The 27,922-nt window shown below is 36.8% G+C and overlaps 1 protein-coding gene across 1 annotated transcript in view; it reads right to left on the bottom strand.

Annotated features, from left to right (window-relative positions):
- ACSS3 (acyl-CoA synthetase short chain family member 3) overlaps positions 1-27,922 on the bottom strand; it is a 186,800-nt gene that overhangs the window by 39,784 nt on the left and 119,094 nt on the right. The window contains exons 9-10 of the mRNA XM_055118199.1: positions 25,085-25,188; positions 3,710-3,805 (exon numbers count right to left, since the gene is read on the bottom strand). Coding sequence (XP_054974174.1) covers positions 3,710-3,805; positions 25,085-25,188 — 200 coding nt within the window. The remainder of the gene's footprint in view (positions 1-3,709; positions 3,806-25,084; positions 25,189-27,922) is intronic.

The raw sequence follows: 27,922 nt of genomic DNA, 5'->3' as shown, positions 1-27,922 counted from the left end.
AATAACACAAATAAAATATACCAAAATATTTCAGCAACAAAATGAAAAAATAAATTAAAATGTAGGAAAACATACTTATTCTGATTTAAGTTTAATATACATCTAAGTGTCATAATGATCCATTTAAATTTACTTTCCCATGTATATTTGCAATGCTTTCAATGTTAGTTCAAATCCTAAAAGCATTTTAAAGGTACCAGCACTCGTACACATATATAGTAACCCTTATTAAAAACTAAAAACTAGGAAAGTTCTTAAGTTTTAGTAGCTTAAGTATGATTGTCTCTCATCTACATTATACTACTGAAAAATTATGGAAAAGAGGGCTAGTAATCTGGAGAAAAGAAAATAGACATCTATGTCTTTCTATGTCAAAACAAAAAGCAAAAAACTCTCCCTCCATTAGGGTGAAAACCATGTTAATTCATCTTTGTTTCCTTTAATCACAGAACAGTGGCAAATTTACTACAGGTCTTTAAGCACATAGCATTGTCACTGTCATTGTCACTGTCATCCCGTTGGTCATCGATTTGTTTGAGCGGGCATCAGTAATGTCTCTCAATGTGAGACTCATTGTTACTGTTTTTGGCATATCCAATATGCCACAGGTAGCTTGCCAGGCTCTGCCGTGCAGGCGCAATACTCTCGGTAGCTTGCCGGGCTCTCCGAGAGGGGCGGAGGAATCGAACCCGGGTCGGCTGCGTGAAAGGCAAATGCCCTACCGCTGTGCTATCGCTCATTATCCCTATAATTTCTCTGCCCCAAAGTGGAACCAATTCCTTACTCAAAGTGTGAGTGCAAGAATTATTTGATGAAAAAATAACAGGCTTGCTGAACATACTCAATGAATGCTAACTGTTATTAAAATTTCAATTCTACTGAAACTTTTTTTGCAGAAAACAGTTCTGCTTCCTTTTCCAAAGAATATTATTTTATATATAAATAGTGAATATTACATTATGCATTTGAATCTATGAATAAAACATAAACACAAAAAACATAAAAACTATGAGTCGTACAGTCACCACTCTCTGAGTTATAAATGCTTCAGTTCAAATGTTTAACTCATGCTGTTTGTAAGCAAATGGTTTTCAGAAAATGAAAAATGTCTGTACTGAAATTCCACAATGGATCACAGCTTAACTCTTTCTTACAACAGGATATAAAAATGGTATAAGATATGGAAAGGAAATGTGTTTAGCAGTTCCCACAACCACCAAACCATAAAAATGTCTCAACACAAAAGCAACTTTTATAATAAAGAGAGCTGATATGACAGAAATGTTCAAATACAGGGTTACACTAAATCTGAGTTCACTTTCCATGCCTTGAGAAGTCAATTGCTTCACAGAGTATCTATTTCTGCCCTAAACGCAAAACCCCAAAACAACAACAAAAATAAAACCCAACCTTCTATATTTTTATAGAATTATCTCCTAAGCTATACTAAATGATCAATGTTTCCTTAACTAGCCATACCCTAGAAGGAAAAGGGATTGTTTTTAGGCTAGGAAAGCAAAAGAAAAGTCAATAAATGCAATAATTTACATGAAAATAGCAAGTATACATAGAAATCACATTCTGTCCCCGAAACCTGGGTTTTCTCCATTAATTATTTGACCTTAAAAGCCAAATAACACCATTTCCATGATGCTTTCTTTGTCTTTGTGAAAGTGAATGCATAAATCAAAATCTTGTCTGTCTGGCTTCTCTGAAATATCAGTAAGTGCTTGTTAGTTTAGCTTAGTCTTTCTTTTGGTAGATACTTATGCAAATGTTTCCCTGTGATCCATCAGAACATGGAGTATATAGACTTATATGTGAGAATAAGGAAATTGAATGTTTGAAAAGTTAGATCAGTTGTGCAACTAGACAATGAAGCCAAAGAAAAATAATTGAATTATTATAATAATATACAATTTTAAAATACTGAAAGTATATTGTATCTCACTGATATAATTGCCCAGTACAAAAAATAATTTTTCTGTTTAAAATCCTTATTCGTTTTATTCAATTTTAGTTTACACAATTTAAAATATTATTCCTAGTTAAGAGAGTAGTACTACAGCACTATCGTCCCGTTGTTCATCAATTTGCTCTAGCGGGCACCAGTAACATCTCCATTGTGAAACTTCTTGTTACTGTTTTTGGCATATTGAATATGCCACAGGTAGCTTGCCAGGCTCTTATATATGTATATGTATATATATAATATATATTATATATTATATATATTTATATATTATATATTATATATTATGTATATATTATATATATGATATATATAATAGTTCTTACTATCCTCAAAATCTAACCATTAGTATTATCTTGAGAAAGTTATTTAGTCTCTCTAGACACAATATATCATCTTTTAATTGGGGGCCACATCCAGAGGTGCTCTGGGCTTTTTCCTCACTATGTGCTCAGGGATCACTCCTGGTGGTGCTCGGGAGTCCATATGTGGTGCTCAGGATTGAACTGAGGTTTGCTGACTATAAGGCAAACAACTTACTACCTGTCCTTTCTTTCCAGCCCACATCTGATTTTTTGTCTGTAATTTTATTTTATTTTTTTCCCATTTGAACAGTTATTAAGAGCTGAATTTTTCACCCCCAACAATATTTAGGACTAAAATTTTAATTTTAATGATCACAAGGTTTTACAAACATTAGCTACTTTCTATGTGTATGATACATTGTAATGTTTTTCATGCTTTTCTATGTATATTTTTAACTTTTTCATTTAATCACTGTTAGATAGACCCTTGCAAAGCTGTTCATGATTAGATTCAGCCATACAGTATTCCAACACCCGTCCCTCCACCAGTGAACATTTCCCAGCACCAGTTGTCCAGGTTCCCTCCCATCACCCCCTACCTTCCTCTCCCTCTCCCCGCCTCCCTCCTTCCCTCCATCTCTCCTTTTGGGCTTTGCAGTTTGCAATATTGATACTGGAAGAATATTTAGTTATAATAAAGGGCTATCAAGAATATCCCTTACCTACTTTTAACTCACAGATCTTGTCCACTATGATCATTCCCAGGTAGTATTGCCCTACTGGACTCTTTTCTATCTTACCTACCCTCAGCCCCGCACACACTTGTGATTAGTTCCAACCACTGACCAGTCCTCCTAACCCATGTTTTCCCTGGCCACGGATATTATTATTCTCCTATATATATTTTTATATACCACAAATGAATGCAGTCATTCTATATCTGGTCTTTCCTTCTGACTCATTTCACTCAGCATGATACTCCCCATGTCCATCCATTTATAGGCAAATTTCATGACTTCATTTTCCCCTACATCTGCATAGCATCCCATTATGTAGATATGCCAGAGTTTTCTTTATCCATTCATCTATTCTTGGACACTCAGGTTGTTTCCAAATTCTGGCTACCCACATATTTTCAATTTCAATTATATTTAAATATAATGATACCTGTAAAATACTAGGCACCTTAGAGGTATCCATACACATTAATTTCTCATTCATACTTGTAATATGCTTTGTATGACTATTATTAAGAACATATTTTTGGAATTCTACAATTTTACTATTTATCAAAAAAGGCATTCATCTCAAATACAATATACTCATTCAAAATATTCATTAGACACCTAGGATAGTCATTAAAACATGATTAATGAAATTAAATGAAATGTATTAAGATAATTTATTTCAAGTAATTAAGAGTATTTCTCACCATTGTAACCTGGAACACTCTTTCCTGCTTGCCCTGGAGGAGGTGTTTTGGAATTACCTAATCCAATACATGATGCTGTGATTGGGGATCCTGTCTCTGGAAAACAAAATCATCCTTATTAAAATATTTCAACTTGATATTATGAAGCCTCTCCAGCGAACACACTGCCTAGACTCCCTCACCATTTGTGATAGCATTTAGATGCCTTGAGAGTGGGTGAATTTTGCAGATGTACAATTTAAAAAAAGAAAAAACTAGTCGTTTATAGCAGCTGAGCACTTTTTAAAACTTAGAGATACATACATAGAATAATTGACATAGCGTGACTGTTTTTAAGGAGACGTTTCTCAGGCTCTCAGAGGAGGATCAAAAGGCAAATAAGGAGGCTGTGATGGCGAATGTTTAACACTTGAGAAAAACCGTATCCTTTCTAGAAAGGTGCTTCCTTTTAACTCCCTGGAGTTATTTAAGTTATTTAACTTAAATATTTAAGTTATGGGGGCTGGAGCAATAGCACAGTGGGTAGGGTGTTTGCCTTGCACGCGGCTGACCCGGGTTTGATTCCCAGCATCCCATATGGTCCCCTGAGCACCGCCAGGGGTGATTCCTGAGTGCAGAGCCAGGAGTAACCCCTGTGCATTGCCAGGTGTGATCCAAAAAGAAAAAAAAATATTTAAGTTATGGGGCTGGAGAGATAATACAGCAGGTAGGGCGTTTGCCTTGCATTCGACCAATCCAGGTCTGATTCCCAGCATCACATATGGTCCCCCGAGCACCACCAGGAGTAATTCCTGAGTGCAATGACAGGAGTAAGCCCTGTGCATCGCCAGGTGTGACCCAAAAAGAAAAAAAATTAAGTTATTTAACTCCCTGAAGTCTCCCTGAAGAAGAAACATAAAACAAAACATTTCTGTCATTTTTAACAATCTCTAGAAAAAGTCATCTAGATATTTAAAAAATATATGCATGAAAAATATACTATATTTTTTTAACTGTTCATTTAAGGACAGTGTACCTAAAACTGCATTTCAGTGTTTTATCAAGTCAATCCCAGTAACATCGTTCTTGGTTTTCAAAGAGATCCACAACCTTAGGAAGAACTGGACGCCGGGATCTCTCCCAGCCCTGAAGAAGGGATGGAATTGTCTCCAAACTGCCAGGACACCCCTATGGAGGGTGAGAGGCCTGAGGCCACAACCAGTTCAACCTGAAGGTTCTACCTCCAGTTCATCTTGGGACCTGATTTTCACATTTTATGGCCGAGCCCAAGGTAGCCCAGACATGAGTTAAGACATTAATACTGTTATTGGTATGTCTCCTGCTCTGCCTTTGATCAACTCCCAGGACTTCTCAGTAAGTAACAGGGTACCCCAAATGGAACCAATCTTGCTGCGTTTATGCAAAAGAACGGGCCCAGTTTGTTAAGCTCTCTGGCATATTTAGAATGAAGGAGGAGAGAAAACCATGTTTCTGTAACCTGCTTTTTTAAGAATCAGATTCTAGTTCTACAAAGGTGACTGAATAATTGGGTAATTCAGTAAGTAAGTTTCCTAGTCTATAAAGAAACTCAATGTTGTACATGCTGTCACCAGTCTAGTCAGAATAGCAGAAGCTAAATCAGGGGGACCTCAGCTCAGAGTGCAGCATCAATTGCTTTCCCCCAGCCTGTCAATTAGCTATCAATTAAATTAGCTATTAAATAGCTATCAATTAAAGTTCTGAGAGTGGACATCTAAACTGGTTCTCTTAGTTCTATGAATACACATAGTCATTTGGAGTGAATAGAGTTGTTGTTTTTTTTTTTTTTTTTAACAGCTCTTAATTCTTGTTCCATGCTGGATTAATACCTCATTTAGAGAATATTTCCTCTAAATCAGAACACTCCACAAAAGAGGAAGAATAAGCATCGGAATGAGGTTTCCAAAGGAAAGTTGAAAATTACTGACCCCTAGACTAATGCAGTAAAATATTAGTGAAAAGAATGAACAGAGCAGTAAGAGGGAAATAACTCAGAATGGTGCTTCCTATGCTATTGATAATTGGTTCTTGTACTCCAAGCATTTGAGCCCTTTCCATTAGTTTTTCCGCCTTCAAGATCTGGTCATATCAAAGTAGCATTCCTTAGCCTAACACATCGGATCTTTCAAATTCATTGTCTGGGAATCATTAAAAACTAAGGAAGCTTAAGATTTCACCCCTTGTGTAGGCAGGGTCAGTACCCCTGTGTCAGGAGGAAGTAGCTCCAGAAGATAGAACTTCGACCATTGACCATTTTCCCCTTAAATATTTAAAGTGGTGTCATCTCTATGGGAATATGATGCTGGTAGATAGATTAAGGAACCCCCCCAAAAAAAATCCCTTCCAATTGCCCCATTGTGAGAGTGAATTCCCCCTTCTCCTTTTGGAGGAACTCTGCTCCTTTTGAAATTCTTTTGGGTCGACTGCCAATACTCCAACTTAGCTTTGAAAAAGGAAGTGTAGGCCAGAATATATGATCTCTCTCTTCTCCAGTTGTTACTGGCCCTACAGGTACCAAGCAGTTATTATGTGATGAGAACCAAGTGCTCGAACCAATAATTTTGAAATAAAGCATGTTTATTTATTACCATAAATAAATATTTGAGTTAACTAAATTTTTTTAAATAGAAATTGAAAATTATGGAGGTAAGATTAGAAAGTAGTGGCAACGGCAAGTTTGGGAGCTCTGGACTTAGCTTTATTTGTACAAAAACACATGCGAGCAGCCAGGCGATTGACTGCCGTGCCAATGAGACCCAAAATAACCCCCAATATTAAAAGCATCTATCTTCGCAAGGACTCAGAATGTATTCTTTCCACTCTGGTCTGCACCATAATTTATCATTCATTTCTATCACTTTAAAATCATGGGAAGAATTTATTACTGTTCTTGGGTTTTCAGAGTAGTTCAGTTTATTATTCACATTTTATGGATGGAGGCTCAGCTGGCATCAATAGCAGAAGATGGACTCCTGAACATTAAACACAGTTTCTAAGTCACAGTCCAGGGCTTAAAGAGATAAGCCATATGGTCACGGCCGAGGTGAAGCAACACATAACTGGAGAAGACAGTGCTGGTGTTTAACGAAGTTCTAAAATATGCTCAGACAGGACAGGAGAGAGAGAGAGAGAGAGAGAGAGAGAGAGAGAGAGAGAGAGAGAGAGGGAGGGAGGAAGAGAGAGAAATGCAAAGCCATTTTGTGCAACAGAATCTGATGAGCCATCTCAGATTCCTATCCATTCTCCTTGATTACAGTCTAAGCATAGAAAGAACTCCACATCTTTGGAAGGGATTTAATGTCATTTTTCTCTTGGCTAAAATAAAAAAAGGAAGGGACTAGGTATTTCTCCCAGATATCCTTCAAAACTGGAGAAGAGGCAAGATCAGAATCAGTTATGCCTGGAAACAACATTGTGGAGTGAAGAGTTGAAGAGGTGCAGAGTCAGGACGGGTAACCACAGAAAATCAAAGGGAATATTCCCTCCAAGATGCTCAGTTTCTCTGGTCACCCAAGAGACAGCTACATGTTATTTTAAAGGCATTTTATCATGGTTAGTTTATCAATGAATACATTCTATATATAATCCATACTTTAAAAAATGCCCTTTTTTTTGGAGGGGGCGAATATTAGGCAGTGTACGGGACATACTCCTGCACTCAGGAATCACTCCTGACAGGCTCAGGAGAGTATACAGGATGCTGAACCAAAGCAGGGTCAGTGGTGTGCAAAGTAAATACTCTACTTGCTGTACTATCACTCTGCACTTTCCCTACATATCTTAATATCACAGGTCTCAGCAATTTGTTGATACAAGCCTCAAAAGTCTACAAATGCACCTATCAACGTCCCTAATATGTCACATAAAAGAAAAATGAACAAACCTAATCTGACAACAGAAAATTCTATCTGACCCCACTTCATCTTCCTTCAATGCCATTTCTTACAAAAGATATCAGCACTAGATTTTTCTATACTATTGGGACAAAGAGACATGCAGAGAGAAAGTGAGATCAAAACCTTTTTCTTAAATATAGTGTATGAAAAGGTTTATGAAATACTATCAAAATGTTCTTCCTTTAGACTGTGACACTATTTATACTTTGACATTATATATACTGTGACACTGATATCCTTAAATAACTTTAAATTGGGACTGCTGACTTACAATATTTTAACCTTTAGATGTTTTGTTTAAGTTTATGATTGTAGACAACTATAAAAAGCATGTTCTGTGTACAAATTTTAAAGGTAGAGAAAAATACTACCTATGTAAGCTATTACATAACTTAAGTTTACACTATAAGCTAAATGATTTGAGCTTTTAAATTAACTTTCTTTTGATATTCATTTAGGAAACTGAAAAAGAAATATGGGTAGTGACATCACTGTATCACTATCATCCATTATTCATTGATTTGCTCGAGCTGGCACCAGTAACGTCTCCATTGTGAGACTTTTTGTTACTAGTTTTGGCATATCGAATACGCCATGCCAGGCTCTGCGTTCTGGTGGGATACTCTTGGTAGCTTGCCAGGCTCTCCAAGAGGAACAGAGGAGTCAAACCCAGCTCAGCTGTGTGCAAGGGAAATGCCCTACCTGCTATGCTGTTGTTCCAGCCCCAGGGTGGTAACATAAAAAAAAGGGGGGGGGTATCTCCTAGAACTCTGAGCTTCTGTAGTCTGATAAGTATGAAAATCTGGACAATTTAAGATTAAAAGACTATAAAGGTTGTTAGATTAATTTTAGTTTTTCTTTGTACCTCTGAACATCCTGAGACCAAAGATTAATCCATGCACCACAAGCAAGTACACTTATGCTCAAACACCTAAGTTATGAACACATTGACTCTCAAGCTCATTCACAAACAGAAGAGCCTTCGAACTAGGCGAAGCCTGCAGGAATATGGTGAGTCCTCCACCAAAATCCTAAAGTGTCCCCAAGGCCCAGTCCAATAATATTCTAAAGAAATATCTGTTTCACACTTGCCAGACTATAAGTAACTGGCTAGCAGCTACTAGGGAGCCAGAAAATCCAAACGCCACCATTTTTTTTTCATCTGAGTGAAAAACTATAATATTTTCTTTCTTTTAAGAAATTATTTAATTGAATCACCATGAGATACACAGTTTTAAAGTTGTTCACGATTGGATTTCAATCATATAATGTTCTAACACCTGTTCCTTCACCAGTTTTCACACCTTGTCCCCAGGTTCCCTCCCACAATCTCCAACCCAGCCTGCCTCTATAGCAGAACTTTTCTTCTCCTCCGTGTCCCCTTCTCTCTTTCTTTTTTGCACATTCTGGCTTGCAGTGCAGGTACTGAAAGATTATCATGTTTGTTCCTTTATGTACTTTCAGCACTCAGTTCTCCTTCAGAGGGATCATTTTCAACTATCATTGTCATAGTGCTCCCTTCTCTCGTCTAACTCCCACACACACACACGCCACTTGTGACAAGCTTCCAACCATGGACCAGTGCTCCTGGCCCTTGTTTCTACTGTCTTTGTACATTAGTCTCATACTATGGTGTTTCTTGTTAAAAATAGCTCACACATGAGTGCATTCATTCTATGTCTGTCCCTCTCCTTCTGACTCATTTCACTCAGCACAATACTCTCCATGTCCATTAATGTTTAGCACAAAAGTCAGATCAAAATGGATTAAAGACCTCAAATCAGACCGGAATCCATAAGGTTCATTAAACTAAGTTTAATGTTCATTAAACATTAAACTAAGAAGCTCTACAGCTCAAAAAACAGTGATCATGATACCAAGACAGTCCATAGAATGAGATAATACCCAACTGATAAGGGGTTAATACCAAAAATAGATAAGGCACTGGTAGAACCTTACAAGGAAAAATACCCAACCACATCAAAAATGAGAAGAAATAAGCATAAAAGAAAATATAAATTCCCAAAAGGCACATGAAAAAGTAATACATTTTTAGCTAACATTGCTAACCAATCAAAACAGCAATGAGAATTAAAAAAAAAAAAAGAACAAGGGGTGCTGATGCTGATTCGGATGTGGGGAGAAAGGGGTTGTCATCCATTGTTGACTAGTCTAGCCTTTTTGAAAAAAAAAAATGGGCATTCCTCAAAATAACTAGAAATTGATCTCCCACAGGAATCAGCAATACCACTTCAGGGAATATGCTTTGGGGGCCCAAAGCCACAGTCACAGAAAAAAACATCTACACTTCTATGTTCATTGCAGCACTATCCATAATAGCCTGAGATCTGAAAACAACGCAAGAGCCTGAGAACAGAAGACTGAATAAAGAAACTATAGTACATCTACACAATGGAATACTACAGAGCCTCCAGGAAAAATGGAGTCAGTTCTTTAAGAAAAGAATTGTCATCAGCCACGATCCAGTCACATGTCCTTCTCTCCTGGAAGGGAGGATAACATGACACATGCCATAACCATGCCACCTGGTCCCAGGCCAGACTCTTTCACTTGGAGGAGGATGGGTGAGACCCTCTCCTGGCCCCAAGGGACCCAGTCCCAGCAGCTGAAAACCTCCAGAACTTACCTGCCACCATACTCATGGCCACTCTCCACACACTCAGGTCCAGCGTCACCCACGAGTGAACCTATTTCTGGGCCGTGCAGCTGCATTCATGGCCATGCACAACTCATAAATCACACAACCCCTACTCCAAGAGTACTGTACCACATATTATGGGCTTTAAAGTAGGAGGCAATCAATCTTAGAGGGAAATAATTTTTTACAGATATATATTTATTTAAACACACGAAGTTCAACCTTTAATAACATGTTAGTGATCTCTTATAGAAGGGCTTAATGGTCTCTGGATGGAATACAATAATCTTCATACTCTTTCCTCTAAGGAAACTTTTTTGGTAGCATTTTCATTGGTTTTTCATAACAAACAATACAAATTAAATTCTTTCAATTCCGCTTTGGGGCAGGGGTTCGGGTTCAGAATGGAAACATCCAAAATATGGTGGTGGGAAGGTGTAATGGTAGAGGGATTGGTGCTCGAATATTAAATGTAATCAAATATTGTGAACTACTTTATATAATAAAAAAATAAGAGAAATGGCCACTTCACGTAAAAATCTCTTTGCAAAGACACCTACTCCGGGAAACACAAAGTATTCACATCAATTCATCAGCATATTTTTTTTTCTACAGCGCAGCCCACCAGGGAGAAGAAAGCAGAGTGTTAAAGATTATGAAGAGTAAGGTATACAGGTACAGTTTTGTCCACAATGAACTAAACACTAAAAGAAAAAATTCTTAGTAATTTTACTGCTTCACTCCACCTTGATACTTAGTGAGTTATTTAAATAAATTTTTAAAGCTATAATACTATGTTAAAAATAGGTAAAGGGACAATCATAAAAACCTTTCAGAAGATGTATTGCAAACCATAATGCCAAAAGGAAAGAGAGAGATAGCAAGAGAGGGAAAAAAAAGAAGAAAAGACCCTGCCATGGAGATGGGATGGGGGGAGAGGGAAGGAGGGAAAATGGGGAGATTGGTGGTGGAAAATGTACACTAACGATAGGACGAGTGATGGAACATTGCATGAATGAAATCCAATCATGAACAACTTTGTTGCTGCGTAGCTCATGATGATTCAATTATATAAGTATATATGTATATATATGTATATATTTTTAAATAAAAAACTAACTTCAAAAGTGAAAAAACTCATAACTCTAAATAGAGGAAAGATACTAAATATATACATATAATATATGTAAGTATTGTTCACTAATATATTTATATAGCACTATAGCACTGTCATCTGTTCATCGATTTTCTCAAGCAGGCACCCGTAACATCTCCATTGTGAGACTTGTTGTTATTGTTTCAGGCGTATCAAATATGCCACAGGTAGCTTGCCAGGCTGTGCCATGCAGGCGGGATACTCTTTGTAGCTTGCTGGGCTCTCCGAGAGGGGTGGAGCAATCAAACCCGGGTCGGCCATGTGCAATATACTTATACATAAGTATAAATTATATCTAATATTCATATATATTTAACTACTGCGGACACAGTAGTTGGTGTGCACACAGTAGCTGGTGTGTGGACACAGGAGTTGCAGGTGCACATACAAAAGTCCCCTGTTGATATTTTTTTCTTTTTTTTTTTTTTGGTCTTGTTTTTTACTCACACCTGGCGATGCTCGGGAGTTACTCCTGTCTCTGCACTCAGAAATCACTACTAGCGGTGCTCATGGTGCTCATGAGACTATTTGGGACACCTGGGATTGAATCCAGGTCAGCTGCGTTGCAAGGCAAATGCCCTCCCTACCTTCTGTACTATCACTCTGGTCCCAGCACTATTGATATTCTTGAATTTCATACAAAGTAGTAGAGAGAGGGGGGGGGGGAAATAACCTCTTTGCAGGTCAAAAACTGCTCAGCTCTGACCAGAAAATGTCAACCATTTGCAGCAGTCCACACAGTTCCTTCAGAGTAGAAGAATGAAGTACACAAGAATGGAATGCACAACACTGCTTACTAATTGTGAGGTTTTCATATAGAATAGGGGAAGTAAAGGCAATAGAAATTACCCAAACTGTCTCTCAGGAGAATAATAAAAATCCTGTAAAAGGCTCTTGTATTTGTAAATGAATGTGTGTTGGAAATACACCTACGTTAGCAAATATTTATTAGTAGCTATAATCTATTAGGGACTAGAGCGACAGCACAGAGGATAGTGCATTTGCCTTGCACACAGCCAACCTGGGTTCCATTCCTTTGTCCCTCTCGGAGAGCCTGGCAAACTCCCCGTGGTGTATTCTAAATGCCAAAAACAGTAACAAGTCTCACAATGGAGACGTTACTGGTTGCCACTCGTCAAATTGATGAACAACGGGACGACAGTGCTACAGTGCAGGGCTATGATCAATTAGATGTTGAGGATATAAAAATAAACAACTGATCAAAATATTTATTGTAATAAACTCACATTCCAGTTTGAACAAATAATAAGAAAATATAAGAATAACACATGGCAACTTATAAGTTGATCATTTCTTAGCCGACTAGGAATGTGATGTGGTGAGGAGGATTTTAGACTGTGTTTTGGAAATGGCTCCCTTATACATCACATGTCTGAAAAAGTGAGGACATACTAGGAAAATGTCACAAAGATGTTTTCCAGACTGCAGTCCCAGCTCCACTTACACTTTCTTCAGATATCAAAGTAAATAATTGTGGTTAAAAAAAAAACACACTCAAAACTTGTGAGTATCTATTATTGTGTAGTTTATTTTTAAGAACTAGTTTATATCATGTCACTGATGATTATCATTAAGATTTGAAATTGCGTTTAATGTGGGGGTCCATTTCCTTGACATCTTTGAATCCATTTTGACATGTAACCTAGTTAACAGAAATTTGTATGTATAAATGCTCAGTTAATTAAATGGTGAAAATAAATGAAAATATTGTCTCTAGAAAAAAAAAAGAAGTGAAAAGATGTACTACATATGTATTTAGAGACAAAAAAAATACACACATGCAAAGAGGAAGTATCATATGTGTAAAGGAACTGAGGCGGGTATATTCCTAGCAGATCTGAGAAACTCTCAGGCAACTTAAAAGTAACCCAGTTAGCCCTTTGGAGACCCAGCCCCACCCGGAGAAGCGCTCCCTGCGCCCCGTGCCCGCGGTTGCGGGCCTGCTCTGAACACCAAAGCCCCGCCTGGCAGGTCTCAGTCATTCGCCCACCACGCCTGACCCCTCCCTCCCGTGTACTACAGTTTAGGGGCATGTCCTCTCGTTAGGGGGCGTGGCCTCAAAAGTGGGCGTGGCCTCTTTCTGGAGAGGCCACAGTTTTTTTTTTGTTTTTGTTTTTGTTTTTTTACCTTTCCATGCATTGTCCTTTGGCCACAATTGACAGAACCCATTCCTCTGAAGAACTCCCTCATCATCTTAGTCACTGTATGTTAACAGTCAACTAACCTAGCCTATCCTAACTTCAAGAAAACTGTCACTGAACACATCACCTTGCACAGAAAAGTCCTTTGTAAAAAGAGCATAGCCCCACATCTTCAGTTGAGGTCCCTCCCAAGCTAAGGACAGCTCCAGATAGTAAAGCCCATAACAACATGAAGAAACAGAGAAAATCCCTACCACCAGGAGAGAGCCAAGAAAATATCTCACTAACCTCAGCAGCGACCTCCCAGAAATACAACCTCCTCTCGGATAAAGAATTCAGAGAGGAAATTGTGAGGATGGTTCACGAACTCAATGCAACTATGGAACAGACTTCCAATAAATTAAGGGAGGATATGGTTGCAGCATTGGAACGAAATGACATCTGCACTTATATGTTCATCACAGCACTGTTTACAATAGCCAGAATCTGGAAAAAACCCGAGTGCCCTAGAACAGATGACTGGTTGAAGAAACTCTGGTACATCTATACAATGGAATACTATGCAGCTGTTAGAAAAAATGAGGTCATGACGTTTGCATATAAGTGGATCAGCATGGAAAGTATCATGTTAAGTGAAATGAGTCAGAAAGAGAGAGACAGACATAGAAAGATTGCACTCATCTGTGGAATATAGAATAATAGACTATAAGACTAACGCCCAAGAATAGTAGAAATAAGTACCAGGAGGTTGTCTCCATGGCTTGGAGGCTGGTCTCTCATTCTGGGCAACTCAGGGAAGGGAACACCAAGTAAAATGTCGTCGGAGGTCATGTGGGGGAAGGGTGATGCGGGCCAAATATAGACTAGAGACTGAACACAATGGCCACTCAACACCTTTATTGCAAACCACAACACCTAATCAGAGAGAGAGAACAAAAGGGAATACCCTGCCACAGTGGCAGTGTGGGGTGGGGGGAGACGGGACTGGGGAGGGAGGGAGGGATGTTGGGTTTACTGGTGGTGGAGAATGGGCACTGGTGAAGGGATGGGTTATCGAACTTTGTATGGGGGAAACATGAGCACAAAAATGTCTAAATCTGTAACTGTACCCTCACGTTGACTCACTAATTAAAAATAAACTATAATAAAAAAAAAGTAACCCAGTTAAATAATCCTCAAACTAATAAGTAGATTTTGTGAATGGCCTCTCTATTGGCATTAGGACACTTTTTTAAAAGTTAGAAATTGTTTCTGAAACATGAATGATGACTCATTCCCTAAATTCACAAAGCTAACAGTGCCGCCTCAAGGTTTCCAGTCAATAGTCCAGTTGAGTTTACTCCTACAGGCATTCCCAGGCAAGGTCATGAAGTCTTTTGGGTCCCTTGAGCTGAGTGGTGGAGTCTTTAGGCACTAGATATTGTTTGAATCGTCTCAATTAGTAGCACACAATGCACAAAATCCCTGGCTGAGCTCTCCCTCTTTCCTGATCTGAAAGTCACAAGAAAGTGACTGGATTTGGAGTAATTCTGCAACACAGCAACAGAGACATGAAAACTTATTAACAATGTCACAATGCATTCAAAAGAGAATGAGTGAGATTCTTACAGAGTTATGCATATAATTGGATGAAAAAATACTCCTAGCCCGCACTTTAAATTAGATTCTTCCTATGTGCTTCGGAGTCTTTTAGACCAGCATGGGCAAATATACTCCAGTTGCCGACAGTTATGCTCTTGGAAGGTTTTCCTAGAGTAAGTGCATTGCTCTGAATGGTGTGTTGACAGGAGTGTGGTGAAAAAGGAACTTTTATCCACTGTTGATAGGAATGTTGTCTGGCCCAACCCTTAAAGAAAACAGTATAGAGGATTCTTCGGAAACTTAAAATTGAACTACTTCTATGATCCAGCAGTTCCACCTTGGCGTATCTTACCCCAAAACAGAAAACCATTCATTCCAAAGGACATGTGCACACCAATTATTTATTGCAGCACTCAGTACCATGGCTAACATTTGGAACCATCCTATGTGTCCAAGAACTGATAATTTGAAAATTAAAATGTGGCATCTATACACAATGGTATACTATGCATCTGTAAATAATAATAAAATCATGCAATTCATCTGCAACATGGATGGAACTGTAAGATATGTTAGATGAAGATAAAAGAAGGATAAATACAGGATTGTATCTCCTATATGTGGTTTGGAATAACTGGATGAGGATGTGCAATGTTTAAAGGGGAGGGATAACTATATCACCCTTGACCCCAGAGTATAGAAAGGAGAAGGAAAGAAATCAAGTGGTGGTAGGAGCGGGGGCTGGGGGGATTGGGTAGGAGATGAGAAGAAAGAAGGGGCAAGGGTTAAGGGGCTTCAGATACTGGTGGTGAATAGGAATTATAGAGATAAATATACAAACCAGAGTCAACAACACTGTAATTATGAGACTCAAATTTAAACAATCATAAAAAGAAAAGAGGTGCCTGTCAAGATGGTAGGCTGGGAGTGGGAGAGTAAAAGAAAGAACCTGGAAATGATGGAGGAGAGAAGTTGACACTGGTGACAGGATGGTGCTAGAACATTATATGTCTGCAATCCAACTATGAATGGCATTGTAAATCATGGTGCTTTAATAAAAAATTAAACATAAGGTTATACAAAAAAGGGAGGACAAAAGTGAACGGAGGAAGAAAGGAAAAAAGGAAGGGAGGGACGAAGGAAGGAAGGAAGAAAGGAAGGAAGGAAGGAAGGAAGGAAGGAAGGAAGGAAGGAAGGAAGGAAGGAAGGAAGGAAGGAAGGAAAAAAGGAAGGAAGGGAGAAAAAGAACTAAAGCATGAAATAAAATCCCTAAATGAGCAGGAGAAATTAGACTAAAGAAAAATAAAAATTACATATAGGTTATTATTGAAACTCTATTATAACCATTTTTTCCTAATAATGATATTCAAAAGTCAGTCTTTCAATAAATATTTATGAAATAGAGTCAACTCAAAGAAAGGCATGGGTGACAGGGTGGGTGGGTGTAGTGGTAAGGAGTAGAAGTAAAGTTGAGAAATTAGAGTGTTCAGGGATGGCCACATATTCGGCAGGTCAAAACTTGGGGTGGATAAAACTTAGGAGATAATAAGAGCCCAAGTGAGAGGGGTGAGCAGAGGCAGATCACAAAGTATCTTCTGTATGTCACTAAAGAATCTGATATATTCTAGGTACAATTGGAGACACGGGCAGTTTCAGCAGAGGTGATTACTCAAAATTGCACTTTAAAAGTTTCTTTGCTTGCAAACCAGAAGAGTTCATTGAGAATGCCAACACAGAGGAAGAAAGCAGATATTGGTGGTTTGGCAATCTGGCAAATAGAAGATTAAATTACTATCTGTGATATTCAGAATCTAAAGGTCTTAGTGATAGTTTGAATGTGGGGTGAAAGGGAAGAGGGAATTGTCTAGAACGACCACTGGGGTTCTGGCTGACAATGGAAAGATACACAGAAGGAAGTGGAGACAGGCATGGCAGTGAGGAAGGGGAGAGAGGTAGGATTACAAACCCAGCTCTGGAAACAAAAGCTCCTGCTCCCTGGAAGTACTTGATATTTTCTGTTCACTGTGAATTTAGAAATACTACTTTTGCAGCAGTATGGATTTGGAAGTCGGTGGCCCATGCAGAGAACTGAAATCCTGGAACTAAATCAATTCTGCAACCTAGTACCACTGAGTCATATTAATCACAGCATCATGATGTTCCATGGAGGCAATTTGTAAAGAATCCATTCCCTCTGAATCTATACCCTGAGCTATAAATAACTTGAACAGTGGAAGCAAAAAGAAAGCAGAAACAGTGAGATGTACCCAGTGAAAGAAAATCAATTTAATCTTTGAGTTCACTAGATGATATGACTACAGAGGAAAACATTTCATTCAAAGCAGTCTAACGTTTTTGTACTGGGAGCAGATCATTAATCTGAGCTGCAAGACACTGGTCTTATTCAACTCTCTTGCCAACCCACTACCTGGAACTGTATGTGATCACTGAATGGACTCATAAATCTACTGCAGTTGGGTTAGGTAAAACTGCTGAATTAAAGAAGGCATAAGAATAGACATATCAAGTTGGAGAGATGGGCTGATTGCATGGTTTCATGAATCAATCTCTGGTGTTGCATACGGTCCCAAGTATCATCAGAACTGATCACCCTAGTACCATCAGAACTGAGTATAAGGCCTGGAATGAAACCAGAGCACAGCAGAGTGTGACCAAAAACACTACCTCACCCCCCCTCCAAATGTATATAATGGTGATTTATTTTTCACCTTTCTACTGTAGATTAAACATGATTCTTAACAAGGGGAATACAATTAGAATAGGTATTTCAAAGATCAAACAAACTTTATATTAATCAATTTCTCAGTGTTTAACATCTTATCAAAACTTTACTGTTAATAAAATGAAAACTTTACTGTTAATAAAATAATGAGCATAAAGATTCCAGAAAGCAATTATATAGATGTAAGCTGTTTTGTATACTGATGAGTCACCTTAAATTATCACTAAAAAATTATCGACTACAGAAGAAGACTGCTATAAATGAGAAAAAAAAATGTTGTCATGTAGCAGCCAAGATGACATCAGAGCTCTTCCTCTATCTTACCAGATGGAAACTGATAACATTACTAACTGAACCTCATAGAGATGACAATGGTTTCTCCTGATATGAATTCTCATGCTACATGATTTAACATGTCTTTCCTTTTCTTTTGTTTGTTTCTTTCTTTTTTTTGGTGGAGATGGCATACCCAGAAGTGTGTAGGGCTTACTCTTGACTCTGCACTCAAGGATCACTCAGTGAGGTTTGGGGGACCATACCAGGTGCTATGGATCAAATCCCGATGGCTATGTGCCAGGCAGGCTTCCTGCCTACTGTACTATTTCTCTTCTCCGTAACACGTCTTGTCTATGAAGATATAAATAAAAAATTTCAATATAATCCTAAATAAACCAAAATACATCAGTTGTGTAGTTATTTATCATACTTGAAATAGGCAGAAGGTATTCTCACAGCCCAGCTGATAAGGCATAAACCAAGCCAGTTCTTGAGTTCTATAGCGTGTATTTCAGCAGTCAATTTCAATGTAGGCCTGTGCATTGATGAAACCCTACATCCATAATCCAGGTCTGATGGGTTTCAAAATTATCAATAAAACCCAGAAGCACAGAATGACAAATGTTTGAAAAGTAAAATCTAGGAAGGCAGCATTTGTCTTCACCTAGAACTATTTCATTCCAAATCCATAGCTGCAGGAGTGTTTTCTAGTGGTTACTGCCACTCAAATCAGAAAAAAAGAACATATTTTTAAATAATAGAGTCCTCAGGTAAAGTTGCCAAAATAGTATTTCTTCACTGTCATGTTAGTTGTACAGTCTCTCATTGCCTTTGCCCTAAGAAGGCATTCTGCAGAAAAATATACAAGCTTCTGCATGTACATGAAATATGCTCTCAAAAATTATGCATTGAGCCATGGTCGTAAAATTATTTTTCAAGGCTGAAATAATAAGAGTGATAAAGCTTCAAGTGTTGAATTACAAAGGGTAAAAAAAAAACCTCCCACTGTAGACTAAAGTTAGAATTACAAATTGGCAGACTAACATATTTTGTAATATGTATATCAACTCACATACATCAAAGAGGAATGTCTGAAAAATGCAAATGCACCAGCAGAATAGGCCAAAGGGAAGAAAATGGCTAAACTTTGATACGCCATGTGTCTAATCTCAAATCCTGGTGATATTATGATTAGCTTATTTAGGAGAAATAACACAACGATATATTTGAGTTTATACCATTACCTTAGAAATTTCTGCTTAGCATAACTGCTCTAAAATAATCTATTTAATGATATTTAATTATTATTTCATCATTCAGTGATATGTGCTATTTTTATAAACAATACACTTACTATAAATGTTGGCTTAAACCTTTAATTATTTCACTTTATTGATTTAAAAAAATTGTGTCATCATAAAATTCTTAACTAAGGAAACTTCTCTAAATATATTTAAGGCTAAGGCTAACTTTGGCCAACCTAACAAATTTTTGTAGTTAAAATACTTATTCGTTCATTCTCACAAAGTCTATTTCTTACCAAACTGTGCAAAAGTAAGGATAATCATGTCAAGTATCCTTGACACATTTTAATAATATGGTATTACAGCATTCCTCACTTTAGAATCAATTATTTTGATTTAAGAACTAGCATGATTGAAGTTTGCTGGAACTTCCAGTCCACTTTAATAAAATCCAAAATTATCAGATTCTGCCTCCTCAAAGGAGGACTTAGGCTATATATAGAATACTATTTCTTAACAACTAGCAATTGCAATTAAAACTTCAGCAGTTCAATCAGTCAGTAAGAGAAATACTGTGATTACTTTAAGATATAAGAACTCAGAAATGATGGCTTAAGACAGATAAAGTAAAATCAATAACTTCAATCATCAGCAATGTATCATTCCATTGGGTGACTACCTTTTTATTTTTTTCATCAAAATCACTCCTTATGGGTTTTGAACTTCTCTAAAGAATTTTCCTCGTCCACTAAAATAACAGAAACTAAGCAAACAACAAAATCACCAACTATTGCTCACATTGGTAGATATTACTTCAATTACTTTATGATTTCCTGGACTTCAGTGACTTGACATATTTCTGGTTTCAGTTTGTTTTCCTGGGGGCCACATCTGGCAGTGCTCAGGGCTCACTCCCAGCTGTGAAATTGGTGATCACTCCGGGGAGGCTCAGGAGACCTTAGAGGTAGCCAGGGATCAAACCAGGATCAGCTGTTTGCCAGGCAAGTGTCTTATCTGCTGCACTATCATTCCAGCCCCACTTGAAATATTTTTAATTTAAGCTCTACATTTTCTAAAGGGAGCCAAACAAATGTTTTGTCACAGTAGATGGAAAGAGGCATAAATTCATTTGATATAAATTTGATATAAACCCTTTACCAAATAGGCCCTTATGAAAGCTTCTGCGGATTTTTTGTATATTAACTTTACAAATTTAGTCTCCAACTAACTGACCAAAAGGAAAAAAAACAATGTATTTTCTTCGGTAGGTTGGTTGTTTTTGATCACACTCAGCCAAGATTGGGCTTACTCAGGATCACTTCTGGAGGGGTTTCAGGGAACCATATTCAGGGAATTGAACCCAGTTCAGCTGCTTGCAAAGCAAGGGTCCTACTGCTGTACTATCTCTCCAGCACACAAGAACAAATTATTTTTACTAGCATTAAATTAATATTAAAAATGGAACTACAATGTTTTATTATAACAATTTCATAACTAGCATCTCATATTGCATAGAAAACCTGAAGGAAGAGAAGAGAAAGGGAGGAAAGAGGGGAGGGAGAGGGAAAGAGAGAGAAAGGGAGGAAGAGTGGGGAGAAAAGAAGAGAGAAAGAGAGAGGGAGAGAGGTGAGAATGACAAAGGCAGAAAGAGAAAGAGAGGCAATAGAGGGGAAAAGGGAGAGAAAAACAAAGAACAAGAAAGAGAAGAAATCCACTAAAGGAAAAATCTACTATAGTTTATAAAATTTAAGGAAATTTTTTGGCATGTGCTAGGTTATTCACTAGTAAAAAAACCAGTTCTTTTTTAGGTCAGGTTAAATCAGAAAAGTAATTTCTTACAAAGGACACCATGCACTTTACCAAAAGTTCTTTCTAAAATCACGCTTAGTTCTCACTTCTGGAAAATTTTCTCAGTTCTAAAAATGATCTACAACATCAAAGTTTTTTTTCTAGTGATTAAACATTTGTAGGCAATAAAATATTTTGTTCATTATTTTGTACATGAATTTATATACTGTAACAAAACAATTATCTATACTCTTAAGTTTCATTTGTAAAAATTATGATTGTAACACTTCTTTTTTCTCACTGTAATAAAAAAATGAAAATTTTGGCCAATAGTCCAGATGTTTTCAATTATTTTAAGAATAAGTTGGATAAAGTGATGTTAAGAAAAAGTATCTGGGAAGGACAAAAATGTGTCTTTTATCTAAATTTATGAATCAAGTAAACCATTATATTTACAATTAGCAAGAACAATTTCATGAGAGCATTACATTTTTACATTATTATACTCCAAAACATCTCATAGTGCTAATATCCCAGAGGTTTGGGTTGAGCTTATTTATTTATTTATTTATTTATTTATTTATTTCTCTTATTTTGTGCGTGTTTTCTTTTCTTTTTTTCTAGTGTTTGGTTTGGGGGCCAAACCCAGAGATATTCAGGGGTTATTTCTTGCTCTGCACTCAGGAATTGGTCCTGTAGTGCTCTGTGAGCACATGGGCATGTGGGAATCAAACCAAGTGCCCTACCACCTTACTACATCTCCAGCTTCCACTCATATCTCAGAGGTTTTAAACAATGAAAAATCAATTTTTTGCATGTGTTGGGGATTAAACCCTACAACAGCAATTGTTTTGGTAAAACGCTTCTATAAGGAGTTTATTTGTTCTCAAACATTTCACAATCCGTTCCCAATTTAGATTCTAAAATCTTTGGTATTATTTAAATCAGATACCAAGGAAAGATGATACTATTAGACCTAAGGGTGATGTTATTCACTAGAAATCTGTTGTTTCTAATACAAGTTTCACTTGTTTAACAAAAACAATATGGTAATATAAATAGACTGACTGCAGTGTGGCTTCTTGCAATTCAATGCACAGGAGCTAATCAATTTTTATTCATACATTAGTAATTTAACGTAGCTGGCACTAATTCCAAATTATGCAGCACATTTGTACACATATATTAATATGATCAGAAAGCAAATTCAGAAATTAGACATTGCATGGAAGGTTTATATACATGTGTGACTGTATTTAAAAAAATCAATTCCCAAGCCATGGCAAAGACTTTGTAGGAAACTTAAAAACTGAAATGATGTAATTCTCTCATTTCAAATGAAGGTCAAACCTCAAATATTATCAGGTTTATTGACTAGCACACCTCAGGGGAAAGCACAGCACCATCTACTTGATATGTAAAACATTAGCAAAATTCATGAATGTTCTATAAATATTAATTTTTCTGAGTTAATAATAACCTTTCCCCTACAGTGCTTGAATTTGATAACACTTTAAGATAAACTTGATATCACTGTAAGGAAGATGAGCAGTGCAAAGGCTAAACGTCACGATCACTGCAATTCCTCCCTACAACATCCTCTCTGAAACTAATGAACTGATCTCTCCTACGCAAACAAATCAGGACTTGAACTACATTTTCTGTTAGTAACTGACATTGCATCACCTCGAATGAATTTCTTATATAAAATGCAAAACTATCGAGCTACCTGCTTTCCCCTCCTGCGTATTTTGATTGGAAAGAACATCAGATGAAATTGAAAAGGAGGATGGGAATAATCTATCATTATTAGTTGACTCCACTATGCTTCCCACAGTAATGAGCACCTAACCAAAGCTGATTAAAGTGACAGCACACTGACATAATATAGCTATTAATTCCCATTGAACAGTACACTGAAAAAAAAATGGCAGTCACATTAAAAAAAAAATACAGAACCCACCAGGGAACTCACACACTTATTTATGAGGCTTCAGTGAGCTTTTTGGTAAGCCTGGATACACTAATGCATACATCTGCACAAGCAATTAAGTACAAGGGTAACGATAAGAAAAAGTTAAAGAATCATAATTTTATGAATGTGTTGGTTTCCTGCAACAAGTTTTAAAGCTGTCACATTTAAAAGGAGAAAAACAGAACTGCCCAAGCATTTGTGTGACATCCCTTGATGTGGGAAGTATACCATCCATTTTACTAGGCAAGGAAACTAGCTTACAGGTGAGAAGGTATTTTCTTCCTATTCCTCAGAAAAATTAATTTATAAAATTTTTTATTAAAAAATTTATAAATCATCAACGCATCAACTCAATAAGGACACAAAATTCTTTACTTGTTTATTTCTACTCATAAGGTAGTTTTTTCTCCAAAGGAAATCTCATCATTTTTCTTTTCCCAATAGTTATAAATCTTAATTTATATAATAAATCTCTCCTCAGCAAATCAAGCTAGAGAAATAGAAAGAGAAAATAAATTTCTGATTTTCATCTAATTTAAGGAATGCATATTCTGTTTTGATCACTATATTTCATAATGCAAAGTTCACTAAAACAATTTTTGAAACAGTATCAAATAAGGAAAAGAAAAAAGCAATGATCAAAATCAGAGAATTAGACTTTAGTCTATAAAACTTAAAACAGTTGAATTTCCAACTATAATAATTAAGGAAAAGAAAACCCTAATTTTGCAAGGAATTTTATCAATGTTTTTCATTAAAATTGTATACTCTGGCTCAGTTGCTCACAAGACAGGAATTCTAAAAACACTAATATAAAAGCGCTGATCTAATCGAGTTAACTAAGTGAGATTAAAATGAAATCTGTATGTATGAGAGGGTAATAGGCCCAACAGAAAATCAAGCAAATCTCTACACTCGGCATGATTGTGAAGTGACTAAACCATTGAGTCACATAGACACATAAACATCTCTTGAGAGAAAAAGCATAAATATTTTAAAGACATTTTAATACCCAAATCTTTATTATATCTGCATTCTATTTCCTGGGGATCAATTAGTCAGGGAGGAGGAACACCTGGCCCCCAGTCAGATAAGGCTCTTGGAATCATGTGCTCTACTCTCGGTTCATGACAGAACAGACCCAAATGCTTCTCATGGGCTTTTTGATGTTACCCCCTGATTTAATTGAAAGGCCTGAAATTGAAACTATAAATATCCAAATGCTCTTGGTAGGAAAAAAAAAAGTTGCACATCCCTGATTTGAAGGGAGGAAAACAGAGAATAAGATAAGTAAATAAATCATAAAGACAATAATAAATGTCATGGAGAAAAATTTATGTCTACCTCAAGGCAGAACGATTAAATATTTTTAGAACACAAAAAGGGGTCTCAGAGACCCAGATAAATCCTAAAACAGAACGGTGCTGGGAAAATAAGTAAACAGGAGTAATGTTTAATGTGTACAGGAAAAGAAAGTGAAAAGATGAGAGAAGAGGAGGATTTCACTTGGAGGAGGTGATAAAGGGCAATGGGAGTAGTGAATATGTGATGAATACCACAGACACTTTAAGAGAAAATGTGAGATTTAGTGACTTACTAGATAGAGGAAACAAAGTAGGAGAAGCAAAAAAGTCTTCAGTGCTTTTTTACCTAGGGACCAAGAGAATGGTTACATCAATGCCATTTAGTTCATGAAATTATCTTTAACAATAGGTCAAACAAAGAATCATGTATTTCTACTACACCAGTACCACTATATGCTGACTTTGTGCCTAATAAATGATCATAGTTCAAATTTTCCTCCTCTCCTTAAAGAAATAAGACCATTTAAATAACACATTGAGCACTATTTCAGTACATGCTTGGAAAATGCTTACCGGTTTGCCACCAGTGGTCTAGCACTGGGACTCTGAAGACCTTTTTTGACCATTCCAGAGTCTCCACATCACATCGTTCTCCAGCCACAAATAATGTTTTGAACCTGAAGAGAAAGAGTGGATCCAAATTATTCCCTGAAAATAAATATATATATATATATTTAATATATAAATATATCTATAAATCTATACATATATACACAGTGTAGATTCTAACCACATTAATTGCAAAAAAAAAAAGCCATACTACCAGGAGTAAGCACTGAGCACAGGAGGGTGTGACCCCCCAAAAAATAAAATGGAAAGAAATATCATATTACCAGTATGTAATATTGTTGAATGGTGAGAGGAGTTACTTGTTTTGACACACATATAACTTAAAGTCATAGTTTTGGAGTGAGACACCTCAAAAATAAGATTCACAACATGAGATAGTTCAAAAATAGAATTCACAACTACAACTTCTTACATGTGAAAAGAGCAACAGTGTTGTGATATATCTGTCATTTGACTTGTGATCAAAGATAAAAAGTCCTTTGCTCCTTGTTATTATTTGTAATAATTTTAGTTCCAAGTTTGATTGCTCCATTATGTTCAAGGCTACACCCAAAAATTCAGTCACAGTTGTCACCTAAGGTAATAAAACCCTATACAGTAGTTTTAATTATATTTTCCTTAAAAATATAATTTGGTAAAGATTATATTTGGTAAATATATTTGGAAAAGTTTCTTTGGTAAAGATTAATCTAATTTTAAGTGCACTATATCTTTATGCAAACGACATGTTAGCGGTGATAGGAAACAAGAGTAAATATATTGAAAAGGAACAACTAGGTTGAAAAAACTTCATCAATAAGAATAAATCTTCTGCACCCCAAAAGATACAGTGACCAAAATACAAAGACTATCTACAGAATGGGAAAGGATATTTACACAATACCCATCAGATAAGGGGTTGATATCAATGGTATATAAAGCACTGGTTGAACTCTACAAGAAGAAAACATCCAACCCCATCAAAAAATGGGGCGAAGAAATGAACAGAAACTTTTCCAAGGAAGAGATACGAATGGCCAAAAGGCACATGAAAAAGTGCTCTGCATCACTAATCATCAGAGAGATGCAGATCAAAACAACCATGAGATACACCTCACACCACAGAGACACCCAAAAGTACAAAAACAACCACTGTTGGAGAGGATGTGGGGAGAAAGGGACCCTTCTACACTTCTGGTGGGAATGCCGACTAGTTCAGCCCTTTTGGAAAACAATATGGACGATTCTCAAAAAACTAGAGGTTGAGCTTCCATTTGATCCAGCAATACCACTGCTGGGAATATATCCCAGAAGCCAAAAAGTATAGTCGAAATGACATCTGCACTTATATGTTCATTGCAGCACTGTTTACAATAGCCAGAATCTGAAAAAAACCTGAGTGCCCTAGAACAGATGACTGGTTGAAGAAACTTTGGTACATCTATACAATGGAATACTATGCAGCTGTTAGAAAAAAATGAGGTCATGCAGTCTGCATATAAGTGGATCAGCATGGAAAGTATCATGCTAAGTGAAATGAGTCAGAAAGAGAGAGACAGACATAGAAAGATTGCACTCATCTGTGGAATATAGAATAATAGACTAGGAGTCTAACACCCAAGAATAGTAGAAATAAGTACTAGGAGGTTGACTTCATGGCTTGGAGGCTGGTCTCTCATTCTGGGCATCTCAGAGAAGGAAACACCAAGTAAAATATGGTCGGAGGTCATGCGGGGTAGGGGTGATGCATGCCGAATGTAGACTAGAGACTAAACACAATGGCCGCTCAACACCTTTATTGCAAACCACAACACCTAATCAGAGAGAGAGAACTAAAGGGAATACCCTGCCATAGTGGCAGTTTGGGGTGGGGGAAGATGGGAATTGGGAGAGGGAGGGATGCTGGGTTTACTAGTGGTGGAGGATGGGCACTGGTGAAGGGAAAGGTTCTCGAACTTTGTATGGGGGAAACATGAGCACAAAAATGTATAAATCTGTATAAATCTGTAACTGTACCCTCACAGTGATTCACTAATTAAAAATTTTTTAAAAGTAAAAAAAAATAAGAATACAGGTTATTAAGAGATTTAAAACACTTTGCAGGAGCAACATGCCACATTCAAGGATGGTAGTGTTATAGAGTAGAGGATGAATCCATGAAGGATCAAAGTGTCTGAGCGTTTAAAAGAGGAGAAAGTGTTATGCACAAAGACTATGAACTTCAGGAAGAGGTGGGTATTCAACAGCCAGAACGATCAGCTTGTCACGGATAACTTCCCTTAACATCTTCCCTAAATGTTACGACCGCAAAGGTGCAGTTTCCATCAATAGCAATAAAGAGAGAATTAAATTATTATATGGAAAATTCAGATAGAAAACAAGCTATTAAAACAAGATCAATTAATTTTTAAGTATACCAAACAACTGATATATGATTTCTACACTTTAACTGTAAATAGCTGTGATTATTCACTAGATGTGGGAATATGTATATAAAATTGTTTAAAAAGAGATCTTTATAAATTTATGACAACCATTTAATGTACTGTTGCTGTTCACATAACTTTTGAGGGGAATAAAAGATGGCATCCATTATTAAAAAAAATCAAGGATTAAAATTATCTTATTCCAGAGTAGTATTTGGAAAATTGGAAATAATGTAACTGCCACCATGGGAATATCCAAATCAGTACTATCGGAAATACAATGTTAGCTACAAATAAAAGAAATATAAATTGTTCAAAATTTTACATAGCTACATTCAGAAAAAAAAGGAAACTAAATTAGTTTTAAATACTTTTG

Source organism: Sorex araneus, chromosome 10 (assembly GCF_027595985.1).
Source record: "Sorex araneus isolate mSorAra2 chromosome 10, mSorAra2.pri, whole genome shotgun sequence".
In the NCBI taxonomy this organism is placed as follows: domain Eukaryota; kingdom Metazoa; phylum Chordata; class Mammalia; order Eulipotyphla; family Soricidae; genus Sorex; species Sorex araneus.
The sequence above is the reverse complement of the archived record's forward strand: the minus strand, read 5'-3'. Positions and strand labels throughout refer to the sequence as shown.